Source organism: Tarenaya hassleriana, unplaced genomic scaffold (assembly GCF_000463585.1).
Source record: "Tarenaya hassleriana unplaced genomic scaffold, ASM46358v1 Cleome93, whole genome shotgun sequence".
Taxonomy (NCBI): Eukaryota; Viridiplantae; Streptophyta; class Magnoliopsida; order Brassicales; family Cleomaceae; genus Tarenaya; species Tarenaya hassleriana.
Genome location: NW_010971683.1, coordinates 268058 through 280319, shown reverse-complemented (window position 1 = coordinate 280319; position 12262 = coordinate 268058). Strand labels below are relative to the sequence as shown.

Genomic DNA, 12262 nt, shown 5'->3' with positions numbered 1-12262 from the left:
ATTGTCATTTTTATTTTTTTATTTTTTCCTTCTGTTTTTTCACTCTTTCGAAAATTAGCGCGCGAACTGCCCCATCGTCTCCCCCGCCGCTCCTTCCCTCCTCTTCTGTTCTCTTTATTTCATGTCTCTCTCTTCTCCCTTCACTCTGCTTCACCTCTCTCCCCTCCTATCTCTCTCCCGTCCTCTCTTTGACTCGCACGCTCTCTCTCTCTCTCTCTCTCTCTAGCCTAGCTTCAAAACCCTATTCTTCTTTTTCTTCGCAGCCGCACATTCCTCCCTCCGCCGCTACAGCAGCCATCTCCGCCGCGATGGAAAGTCAACGAGCGAAGAAGAATCGCGGGAGTTACAACTGCGGACGCTGTGGCCTCCCAAAGAAGGGCCATGTCTGCCAAATCCCTCTCGACGTACCCACCACTCCGGTTGCGATGGAGTCGGAGAGCTTCATTGCCGCCGTATCCTCCTCCCGGTCCACCGTCCGCTCTTTCCCGACGCCGCCGTCATCGCACCTCCGCCGCGCGCTGTCCTTCGATGATGTTGAGGTTCACGACACGCTGGATGATTCCGATCTCGAGGCGGCGGCGACGCTGGATCTGGATCCGCATTTGGATCTTGATACGGTTCAACCGGGTTTGCCGGCGATGTGTTTGTGGGAGGTCCTTAGGCGGTTGCCGCCGTCGGGTTTGACGATGGCGGCTAGGGTTTGCAAGGGGTGGAGAGAGACGACAAGGAGAATATGGAAGGCGGCGGAGGAGCTCCGGATTGGGGTTCCGGAGAGAGTTCAGGCTGGATACATTGGGTCCTTGTTGCAGAAATGCCCTGGACTTATTAGGCTCTCGCTGAGGATGGAAAGGTGAAGCTTCTTCATCAGATCTCTCAGATCTGAGGTTTAATTGACTTGAAAAAAAATTATTTTGACTTAAACCAACCACTCAAGAGCTCAATCAGTTATATGGGCTTCACAAATAGAGAAGATAACCGAGTGGGGAATAGAGCTTAATTTATCTCGATGATTGATAATGGATCGGGATATTATCAAAAATATCCTTAATTTGTTATTTCTACTTCAATACCTACTCTTGTGATCATGTGACCAATGTGACCGAAATATAGTGTGGTCACATATTGATCCTATTGTTCATAACGTTAAATTTATGATGTTTTAATCAAATGATTAGTAAGATATACAAGCTATGAACATAATGAATTAATGTGATCACCATAAATTTAACGTTATAATCGATAAAAATCAAAATATGACCATATTATATTTCGGTCACATTGATCACATGTGACCAGGGTAGGTCTTGAAGTAAAAATAGCAAATTAAGGGTATTTTTGATATAATGTCTAATGGATCTCTGAATAACCATCCATGGTGATAACTAACCAGATAGTTTTAGATTGATTATCGAAGATGCTGCTTCCTGGGTTGTTCATTTTTAATGCTATGCTGCGGTTTCTGATGGACATTCTGTTGTGGGCGTTCTTCTGCAGTGATCTTGATGCAACAACGATGGCTTGCATTGCTTTTTCTTGTCCTAATCTGGAGAGTTTGGAGATTTCAATGTCGGGTTCAGCTGTCAATAGGATTACTGGGTAAGAATCTTGTAAACATTTGATGCCATGAACAGATAAATCCGATATGCAATTTGCTCCTGAACAAGCATTTAGATCAAATAAGGCCCTCCACCACTAGGTTTGAATGTGCAATAATAGAACATGCTAGAAGATGGGTCTGTATGCTATGTGTCTAACATTAATTGTGTTTGGTCATCTTTGCATGTAGGGGTGAACTAGGTCGTTTTATTGCTGATAAACGTTGTCTCACAAGCCTTAAGATGGAAGGATGTTCCAACTTGGGGGGGTTTGTCCTGTGTTCATCAAGCCTCTCTACTATTTGGCTCTCTGATCTTCATTCCCTCTCGAGGATGGTAATTGACACTTCATTTTTCTTCCTCCCTATAGTTAAGTCTAGCATCAATATATATCAAATTTTTGTCAGGTCTTCAACTGTCCGAGCCTTAGAGAGATATCACTAGAGTTTTCATGCCAAGAAGGCGATTCAACCGATCTTATAACAATGGCTGATGGTTTGGGAAGGACTTGTTCTAGATTGCAGAACATTCACATTGCATCGCTGAAGCTTTCCCATGCTGTTGTACTTGCTCTTACTGCTGCTAATTTAAGGTTTGTCTAGTTCCTCTGTTTCTTGTCTTGATTTTAAACTTAAAAGTTTCTGGTTGTGCCGTTTAAAAGTTTCTTGATTATTCGAGAGAATGGTTGTTCTCAAAAGGTTCGATGTCGGTTTCTTTTTCATTCAGGGGACTGAGAATGCTTTCCCTAGTTCTTGGTGTAGAAATCACTGATGCATCTGTAGCTGCGATTTCCTCAACTTACACAAATCTAGAATTGCTTGATCTGAGTGGGTAAGTTCAACACGTATCCTATATACATTCGAATCGGTCAACTGTGATGTTCATATGAAGAAACATATTTAGTGACATGTATTTGGTTTCAGTTCCAGCATCACTGACAATGGCATCCGAATGATCTGCAACGTGTTCTCTGACGCACTCTCAAAGTTATTTCTTGCTCGGTGTCCCAACATCACTTCAAGTAAGCTTCTGATCCATGGTTTTGCATGCATATTATTTTGATTCATCTGATAATGCCTGAAATCTGATCTCTGATCTGATCTTGACATCTCGATGATTCAGGTGGCATTCAATTTGCTACTGCTCAACTGACCCTTCTGGAGTTGATGGACTGTGGTATGACAATATGTGATCCCAGTTCTGAAAATTCGACTCCAGAAAAAATGTTCAGCAACAAGCAACACCTTATTTATCAGAAGATGTTTATCAAACATAACCGGCTGAAGAAGCTCAGTTTATGGGGTTGCTCAAGCTTGGATGTGAGATTAATTCTCGAAAATTTCTCTAAGGATTTCTCCGTCATCCCAAATCTCTAACCATTGTTTTTATGTATAATGCAGGCATTGTTTCTGAACTGCCCAGAACTCAAGGACTTGAATTTGAACTTATGCAGTAATCTGAATCCGAAGACATTAACGCTCCAATGCTCCAAGTTAGAATGTGTGCATGCATCTGGATGTGAAGATATGTTGATCGAGGCCGTACAGCATCAGGTAATAAACCTTTAAACAAATGATTTAGAAATATGCTGCTTGATCTTGTGGACTTAAACAAAAGATAATCTTAACAAAAAAATCCACATGGTATTGTTTTAGAAGCTCAAGAGAACTTACCAATCTCCTGTTTTTAACAATGTCAGGTTTGGGAAAACTCGGTAGCTGCAACAAACCAACTTCCACGTAAACGTTTAGCTGATGGATCCAAGAGGGTCCAGGCTCCACAACTGTTGTCACAACAGGTAAAAAAGAATTTAAAAAATCTAATTACTCTGTCCGAATACAAGATCACAACCCTAATAATAAAATGTAGCATAGTTCAGAGATTTTAAAAAAAAAAACTGAAGCTGAGATGGAGGAGGTTTTGTTTTCTGTTGCAGTCACATGAGGATGAAACAGGGAAAAGGAGGAGGTTGGAGAAACATGGATGTAACATAATAGTCTGATTGATGACCCAATTCTTGTTCATCTTACAATGTACGGTAAATCCGGTGTAATGGGAATTTCATTGTGATGTTGTTATCTCTGTACTCCTGCCGCTTTAACCACCCTTGATTCTTGAATAATTTTAGAATAAGATCATTGTACCACAGCAAACGCTGCAGAACTCTCATTTCCCCTGTCATGCCCTTATTATTGTTGTCAGACAAATATTTGTTGCCTGTGTCTCTGATTCTCTTCACCAGACGGCTATGTCCATTCATGGCAAGACACTGAAACAGTAAAACGGTTGCAGCTTGGAGATAGGCAAATGTAAGCAACATCCGGAATCCCGGATGGAAAGACAACTTTTGTAAAATGGTGAATGTAAAATGGTGAAAGCGGGTTATGGGTTTTTTGGACAAATCCATCAACTAGTGATTAGACAAGTTTTCTTTGTAAATCCTATCAATAAACACATGTCTCCTCTACGCCAGATGTACACCCCATTAAGGCTCACTCACTGAACTCGTTACATATGCGTGTTCTTTCTTTCATTGCTCGATTCTAGCAAGGTGTTGAGAGATTCGAGTGTTCAAATCGATAAATCTCGGCTCAAACCATTACATTGAAAATTTTTCTCCTTCACATAATTTCTACCCAAAGTTCAGTTTTATCAATCCAACATTCATTTTTTGTGTGTGAAAACCGTCAATGCACTACATTTAATAAATTAACTCATTTTTTTGGCTATATAAGACACTCAACGTTAAGTTCATCTTCATCAGATGGAAGAGGAAATCGAAAGCAAGAACATGGAGAATCACATTTTGTTATACAGTTTGCTTTGATACTGTCCGAAGCAAACTCTATATATGTTGTATATTTTAGAGTAAAAAGGTTGGCAATAATAATCTCTCAAGAGATTTATTGTTATACATATTACGGATGTGGTGGAGGAGCTAAATATTCGTAAATGATATAATATGAATCAATAAAACATGTATTTGTTTTGGTAGTAAAATGCGTCAGGGATACCTCGCTATGAGTCAGTTGTAACTCAGTCCGCGAGTGCGTCAGTGGTAACTCAACAAAAGTCAGTTGTCACTCAGTCTGAGTCAGTTTTCTCGAGAAGACACGATTTTTCGCTTGAAAACTACCAGAAAACTGCCACATTTTACAACTTTTGATGATGTCTTTTAGTGTTTTATATATAGAAGACGTCAGAACAAGTTGAATAGAGAGATCTAACCCAAATTTGAGAGATTTTGAGTGAACTTTTTGATTGTTCTTGCAAATCAATCAAAAAGTGTTGTGTTCATCTTTTTCTACACAAGTTTCTTGTCTTGGTGATTGTTGTAGAGCAAAACAAAATTACTGTCTCTTTTTTGTATCTCATAAACGTGTTTCGGTATCCCGTTTGCTCATTTGGGATGAAATAACGTTTTCGGAAAGTGATCCTCACGCCTAGAAGAGTTATCCGGTTTCCATTCTTTTCTTATCTTATTTTTCCAACATTCGAAAAACGTTATTTTTGGGATGACTACTTCTGTGAGGGATCTGACCATCGATTTTCAAAAACTCGATAAATTCGAGGGTGTGGAATTTCGAAGGTGGCAAAAGAAGATGCAGTTTTTGTTGACGACGCTAAACGTCGTCTACGTGATAAGCACACCCAGGCCAGAAGAGACCGAAGAGGAAACCTTGGCGCGAGCACGTACACGGAACAAATGGGACAACGACAACTACGTTTGTTGCGGTCACATTCTGAACGATATGTCCGATGCTTTGTTTGATGTTTATCAACACATAGAAACCGCAAAAGATTTGTGAAATTTATTGGAGGCAAAGTATCTCTCTGAAGATGCCTCTAGTAAAAGATTTCTTGTAAGCAACTTCAATGCTTATAAGATGGTTGATTCGAAATCGGTCGTGGAGCAATTCCATGAATTATAAAGGATCTTGAGTCAATTTGCACAACACAAATTGACTATGAATGAAACCATAAAGGTCTCGTCCATTGTTGACAAACTTCCACCGAGTTGGAAGGATGTGAAGCATTCCTTGAAACACAAAAATGAATACATGACTCTTGAACAATTGGGAACGCATCTTCGCATTGAAGAGGATCTTCAAATGCAAGATGGGAAAGGGACACTAGTTTCTCCGTCTTCTACAGTTAACATTGTAGAAGATGAGAAACGGGGTGCAAAAAGACCGAACAAAAATTCCTCCAAGGGCAACCCGAAGAAGAAAACAAAGTCGAACATGACTTGTTGGTTTTGTAACAAACCGGGACACTTCAAGAAGGATTGCTACTCATGGAAGAAAAAACATGGGAAGAAGAGTGTTCAAGGTCAAGGGAATCAAAACCTCGACCAAGCCATTCAAGGTAACCGTGATTGTTTTTTGACAAATTCTGTAATGAATTTTGTTGCTATGATTTATGAATTAAATCATGTACAGGAGGTTGATGAATCATGGTGGATCGATTCGGAAGCGACACGACACATATGTAAAGACCGTGGACTCTTCAAGACTTTTGAATCCCACGAATTTCCTGATCCAAACAGCTTCCTTAGCTGCATCCGATGCTGCTATGTACTCGGCTTCTGTAGTCGAATCTGCCACGGTTGGCTGTTTGGAACTCTTCCAACTGATAGCCCCACCGTTCAGGCAGAAAACATAACCTGACTGCGATCTGAAGTCATCTCTGTCGGTTTGGAAACTAGCATCGGTATAACCACTTATAGCGAGCTCGTCTTCCAATCCGCCATACACCAAGAACAAATCCTTAGTCCTTCTCAAGTACTTAAGGATGTTCTTGACCGCAATCCAGTGAGCCTCACCTGGTGTAGACTGATATCTACTAGTCATGCTTAATGCATATGATACGTCTGGGCGAGACATGAGGACTTCCGCCTAGAACAAACAACAAGAGAACAAACGAACATCGGCGGAATGAGATCCGGTGAAAAAAATGGCGCAACACGTGCAACTGGGTATTACATTAGAATTCATCAAACAAGACAACGACTATCGTCTCCGTTAACCCGAAATGAGGTATGAAATATAAAAAACATCAACCAAATATTACAATAAAAGTAAGAATTATTTGGAGGTAAATAACCTCGTGCGGACAGAACATCGAAACGAGATGCGACGACAAAAGGAAAAGAAAAAGGGGCGCAACACGAGGACTTCCCAGGAGGTTATCCATCCTAGTACTACTCTCGCCCAAGCACGCTTAACTGCGGAGTTCTGATGGGATCCGGTGCATTAGTGTTGGTTTGATCGCACCCGTCGACTTTTGTGAAGAAGGAAGCGTTCTTTATATGAGAAATGATTCTACGGCTAATGTTCTAGGGAAAGGACAAGTAGAGTTATTGTTTACATCCGGGAAAACCTTAACCCTTCGGGATGTTTTGTATGCTCCGGATGTAAGGAGAAATCTTGTGTCGGGTAGTGTTCTCAATCGGTTCGGATTCAAGATGGTCTTTGAGGCCGATAAATTTATTCTTTCCAAAGGTGGTGTGTTTGTGGGACAAGGATATCTATGTAATGACATGTTCAAACTCAGCATTAATAATAATAATCGCAATTCTTTGTATGTCGTTGATGTTAATGTTTCTACGTTGTGGCATGCTAGACTAGGACATGTTCATTACAAACGTGTTAACCTTATGTCGAAAATGGATTTAATTCCACCATGCACGTTGAATGATGAAAAATGTATTACATGCATGAAAACAAAAATTACTCGTCTTTCATTTCCTAGTATAGAACGGAGTTCGAAAATATTGGAACTAGTACATAGTGATCTATGTGACTTGCATAGTACACCATCTTTAGGAAATAAAAAGTATGTAGTAACATTCATAGAAGATTCTACTCGGTTTTGCTACATATTTTTGTTGAATTCAAAGGATGAAGCTCTTGATAGGTTTAGAGCATATAAATCCGAGGTTGAATTACATCTCGGGGTTAAGCTAAAGAAGCTTAGGACCGATAGGGGAGGAGAATACTATGATCCTATGTATTTTGAATCCGTAGGAGTAATTCATGGGACTACTGCACCTTACACACCACAACAGAATGGTGTAGCGGAAAGAAAAAATAGGGTCTTGAAAGAAATGGTTAATTCCATGCTTTCATACTCTGGTCTAAGTGAGGGTTTTTGGGGTGAAGCCATGTTAACGGCTTGTTATATTCTGAACCGAGTTCAATCTAAAAGGAACAAGGTAACCCTATATGAACTTTGGTACAAGCGGAAACCGAATCTGAATTATTTTCGGATTTGGGGATGTCGGGCGATAGTAAAAGTCCCGGAACCAAAGCGAAAAACTTTGGGAGATAGAGGAATTGAATGTATCTTCATAGGTTATGCTTTACATAGAAAAGCCTATAGGTTCTATGTCATAGAATCAAATGACTATATAGCCGTTCACACGGTCATTGAATCAAGAGATGCATTGTTCGACGAAAGTCGATTCTCTTCGGTGGATAAACCACCTAGTTCTGTACCTAGTTTGAGTGATCGCACAATTGATCAAGAGGATGGACCAAGTGAACCTCGTAGAGGTAAACGTATTAGGAAAGCAAAGTCCTTTGGTCCGGACTTTCAGATGTACCTGGTGGAAGGTACTAATGAGTCAATTGTGACTCAGCTTGCTTATACATATAATATCGAGGGAGATCCTAGGACGTATGATGAGGCGATGAGATCGCAAGATGTCGCATTCTGGAAAGAAGCGATAAATGATGAGATGGACTCTATCATGAGCAACAACACTTGGATCTTAGTAGATCCTCCTCCAGGATGTAAGCCGATTGGTTGTAAGTGGATCTTCAAGAAGAAGATGAGAGTTATGATGAGATGGACTCTATCATGAGCAACAACACTTGGATCTTAGTAGATCCTCCTCCAGGATGTAAGCCGATTGGTTGTAAGTGGATCTTCAAGAAGAAGATGAGAGTTGATGGAACTATTGATAAGTTCAAGGCTCGTCTAGTAGCTCAGGGCTTTAGACAAAAACAAGGTATCGATTATTTCGATACATATGCACCGGTAGCTAGGATAGCTACGATAAGATTATTGATCGCTCTTGCTTCGATAAAAAATCTTGTAATTCACCAAATGGATGTCAAGACGGCATTCAAATGGATGTCAAGATGGCATTCCTAAACGGTGATCTTGAAGAGGAGGTGTATATGAAGCAACCAGAGGGTTTCGTCTTATCGGGTCAAGCACAAAAAGTGTGTAAGTTAGTCAAATCATTATACGGACTAAAACAAGCACCCAAACAATGGCATCAAATGTTTGATGAGGTGATATTGGCTAACGGGTTTCGTCTGAATCAATCGGATAAATGCGTATATAGCAAGTTTGACGAGAATGGTCATGAGGTTATTATTTGCTTATACGTGGATGACATGCTCATATTCGGTACGGAATTAGAGCAAGTCAAGAAAACAAAAAACTTCTTATCATCAAAGTTTTCGATGAAAGATTTAGGAGAAGCTGATGTTATCCTAGGTATTAGGATAAAGAGAGATCATGGTACAATAACGCTATCTCAATCACACTACATTGAGAAAGTGTTAAAACGGTTTGATCTTTTTGATAGCTCTCCAGTTTCTACTCCAATGGATTGTAGTGCAAAGCTTGTAAGAAATAGTGGGGAACTAGTGTGTCAACTTGAATTCGCTAAGGTTATCGGTTGTTTGATGTATGCTATGACTAGCACTCGACCCGACATAGCATACGTTGTTGGCAAGTTGAGTAGGTACACTAGTAACCCAAGCATACACCATTGGCATGCAGTACGAAGAGTACTTTGATACTTGAAAAAGACAATACATTATGGCTTGCACTACACGGGTCGACCTTCGGTGTTAGAAGGATATACGGATGCGAGTTGGAACTCTAGTGAAGAGGATCATGCCTCCGTGAGTGGTTGGTTGTACTTATTAGGTGGAGCTGTGATTTCTTGGGCTTCCAAGAGACAAACTTGCATTTCGGATTCGACGATGGCGTCGGAATTTATTGTCTTAGCTTCTGCTGGAAAAGAAGCAGAATGGCTAAGGAATTTGGTGTTTGAAATACCATTGTGGTCTAAACCGGTTTCGCCTATTGCAATTCATTGCGATAGTGCAGCAACGTTGGCTAAGGCATATAGCCATGTATATAATGGAAAGTCTAGACATATTGGTTTACGACATAGCTATGTGAATGGTTTGATAAAAGACGGGGCCATAATGGTAGATTTTGTGCGTACCAAACAAAATTTGGCTGATGCTTTGACTAAGAGTTTGCCAAGGGATGTGGTGCACAAAATGTCATTAGGGATGGGACTTGAGCCTGTCGAATGAATCACAACTTGTGGAATCTCAACTCAACATCTAATACAACGTCAGATCTTGAGTTCAATGAGTTAAATCCTATAGTATGTGATTGTAGGTGCTATGAAATAAATTCATCCTAAGGTAAGCACCTAGGTAATGCAACGTTAAAGAGGTTGTTTACTTAATTGATCCTTTGACAAAGTGCTTTGTTGCAGGGTACGAATCTCTTAAAGGATCCACCTATACAAGCACGAAGTTTGGCCGCTTCAAGATGTCGTGGGCTCGATATCCATGTGCTTATGAAGGGATATGGACACATGGCCATTATAGTGTCAAGGAATTCAAGAAACTTGTTTTGATTTTGTGTGTGTTTTGTACTCGATAACTCAACGAGGATTACAAGGTTCAATCTGTAAAGACACCTATGTAATTCGAGATTATTGTTGTACAATTCACTATGTGAAAGTTCAATCGTAAAGATACTATTCACTTATGCACAACATTGCGAAGATGAAAACTTTTCACTTGTTACGTCATTGATATTTTACTCTAAAATGGTGGAGGATTGTTGTATATTTTAGAGTAAAAAGGTTGACAATAATAATCTCTCAAGAGATTCATTGTTATACATATTACGGATGTGGTGGAGGAGTTAAATGTTCGTAAATGATATAATATGAATCAATAAAACATGTATTTGTTTTGACAGTAAAACACGTCAGAGGTCCCTCGCTATGAGTCAGTTGTAACTCAGTCCGCGAGTGCGTCAGTGGTAACTCGACAAAAGTCAGTTATCACTCAGTCTGAGTCAGTTTTCTCGAGAAGACACGATTCTTCGCTTGAAAACTACCAGAAAACTGCCATATTTTACAACTTTTGATGATGTCTTTTAGTGTTTTATATATAGAAGACGTCAGAACAAGTTGAATAGAGAGATCTAACCCAAATTTGAGAGATTTTGAATGAACTTTTTGATTGTTCTTGCAAATCAATCAAAAAGTGTTGTGTTCATCTTTTTCTACACAAGTTTCTTGTCTTGGTGATTGTTGTAGAGCAAAACAAAATCACTGTCTCTTCTTTGTATCTCATAAACGTGTTTTCGGTATCCCGTTATCCGGTTCCCATTCTTTTCTTATCCTTTTCTCATACAATCGAAAACGTTATTCTTGGGATGACTACTTCTATGAGGGATCTGACCATCGATTTTCAAAAACTCGATAAATTCGAGGGTGTGGGATTTCGAAGGTGGCAAAAGAAGATGCAATTTCTGTTGACGACGCTAAACGTCGTCTACGTGATAAGCACACCCAGGCCAGAAGAGACCGAAGAGGAAACCTTGGCGCAAGCACGTATACGGAACAAATGGGACAATGACAACTACGTTTGCTGCGGTCACATTCTGAACGGTATGTCCGATGCTTTGTTTGATGTTTATCAACACATAGAAACCGCAAAAGATTTGTGGAATTCATTGGAGGCAAAGTATCTCTCTGAAGATGCCTCTAGTAAAAGATTTCTTGTAAGCAACTTCAATGCTTATAAAATGGTTGATTCGAGATCGGTCGTGGAGCAATTCCATGAATTACAAAGGATCTTAGCCTGGAACGTCTGTTCTACCTCCAGAACGGACGGTCCGAAGTCCAGATTCCGAAAATTTCCGTTTTCGAGGTCCGATTATGCAATCGTTGCATAATCTGATCAACTGTAACTCAAATAGACATGATTCATTCTTATGGATGGTCCATAGTGAATGAATACATGTAACTTAATCAAGATATAGTATATGCTCGATTGAGTGGGAGCTCCGAGATTGGGATTACATAATCGAATGGATGACCTATTCGGATTATGAACAATCGTTGCACAGAAACCGATTAGATCTAGAAGCTCTATAAGTAAAGCACTTTTCAAGGCTTCGATCGTACGTGTCATGGGTCATGCCAAAGCTGAGCGTGCCAGATTATCTTTGTGAGGCAGGGTAGCAAATCGTGGTTCCTACAGCTTGAATATGGTTTATCTTGGGTTAAGTTGTCAAGTTTGACTTGAGACTTAATGGTACAGATGAGACCAGTATGCAATGATATTTGATATCATAGTCTCATAAAGGATCTAAGAGTCATATTAGATATGATTGACATTAGATGTCTACCTAAATAGCATAAGGATAGGTGTAACAATTTGTTCTTGTGTGAAATACGGATCTTAGTCCCATAATGGAAATTTATTGTAGGGTTAATTTTCTTTATGGGAATATAGCTCATCTTTGCATCTGTGTTGTCATTGTTTGATGATGGACTAGCTGGTAGTGGATCATAGATAGATTGACACTGATTGATGATGGACTAG

The 12262-nt window shown here is 39.9% G+C and overlaps 1 protein-coding gene across 1 annotated transcript; it reads left to right on the top strand.

Annotated features, from left to right (window-relative positions):
• The first annotated feature begins 264 nt into the window (after positions 1 to 264).
• LOC104804696 (F-box/LRR-repeat protein 17-like) lies at positions 265 to 3830 on the top strand. Its single transcript, XM_010529036.2, has 10 exons — positions 265 to 850; positions 1495 to 1596; positions 1787 to 1931; positions 2003 to 2187; positions 2322 to 2426; positions 2519 to 2616; positions 2718 to 2914; positions 2996 to 3148; positions 3295 to 3393; positions 3532 to 3830. The coding sequence occupies exons 1-10, from the start codon at positions 309 to 311 to the stop codon at positions 3595 to 3597; spliced, it is 1692 nt and encodes a 563-aa protein (XP_010527338.1). The 5' UTR covers positions 265 to 308; the 3' UTR covers positions 3598 to 3830.
• Positions 3831 to 12262: the final 8432 nt, after the last annotated feature.

Excerpts from the sequence above, each read along its gene's own strand:
- LOC104804696 (XM_010529036.2), top strand. The coding sequence starts at position 309 with ATGGAAAGTCAACGAGCGAAGAAGAATCGCGGGAGTTACAACTGCGGA. Across the intron at positions 1,932-2,002 it reads TTCATTCCCTCTCGAGGATG|GTCTTCAACTGTCCGAGCCT; the intron begins GTAATTGACACT and ends AATTTTTGTCAG. Across the intron at positions 3,394-3,531 it reads CACAACTGTTGTCACAACAG|TCACATGAGGATGAAACAGG; the intron begins GTAAAAAAGAAT and ends TTTCTGTTGCAG.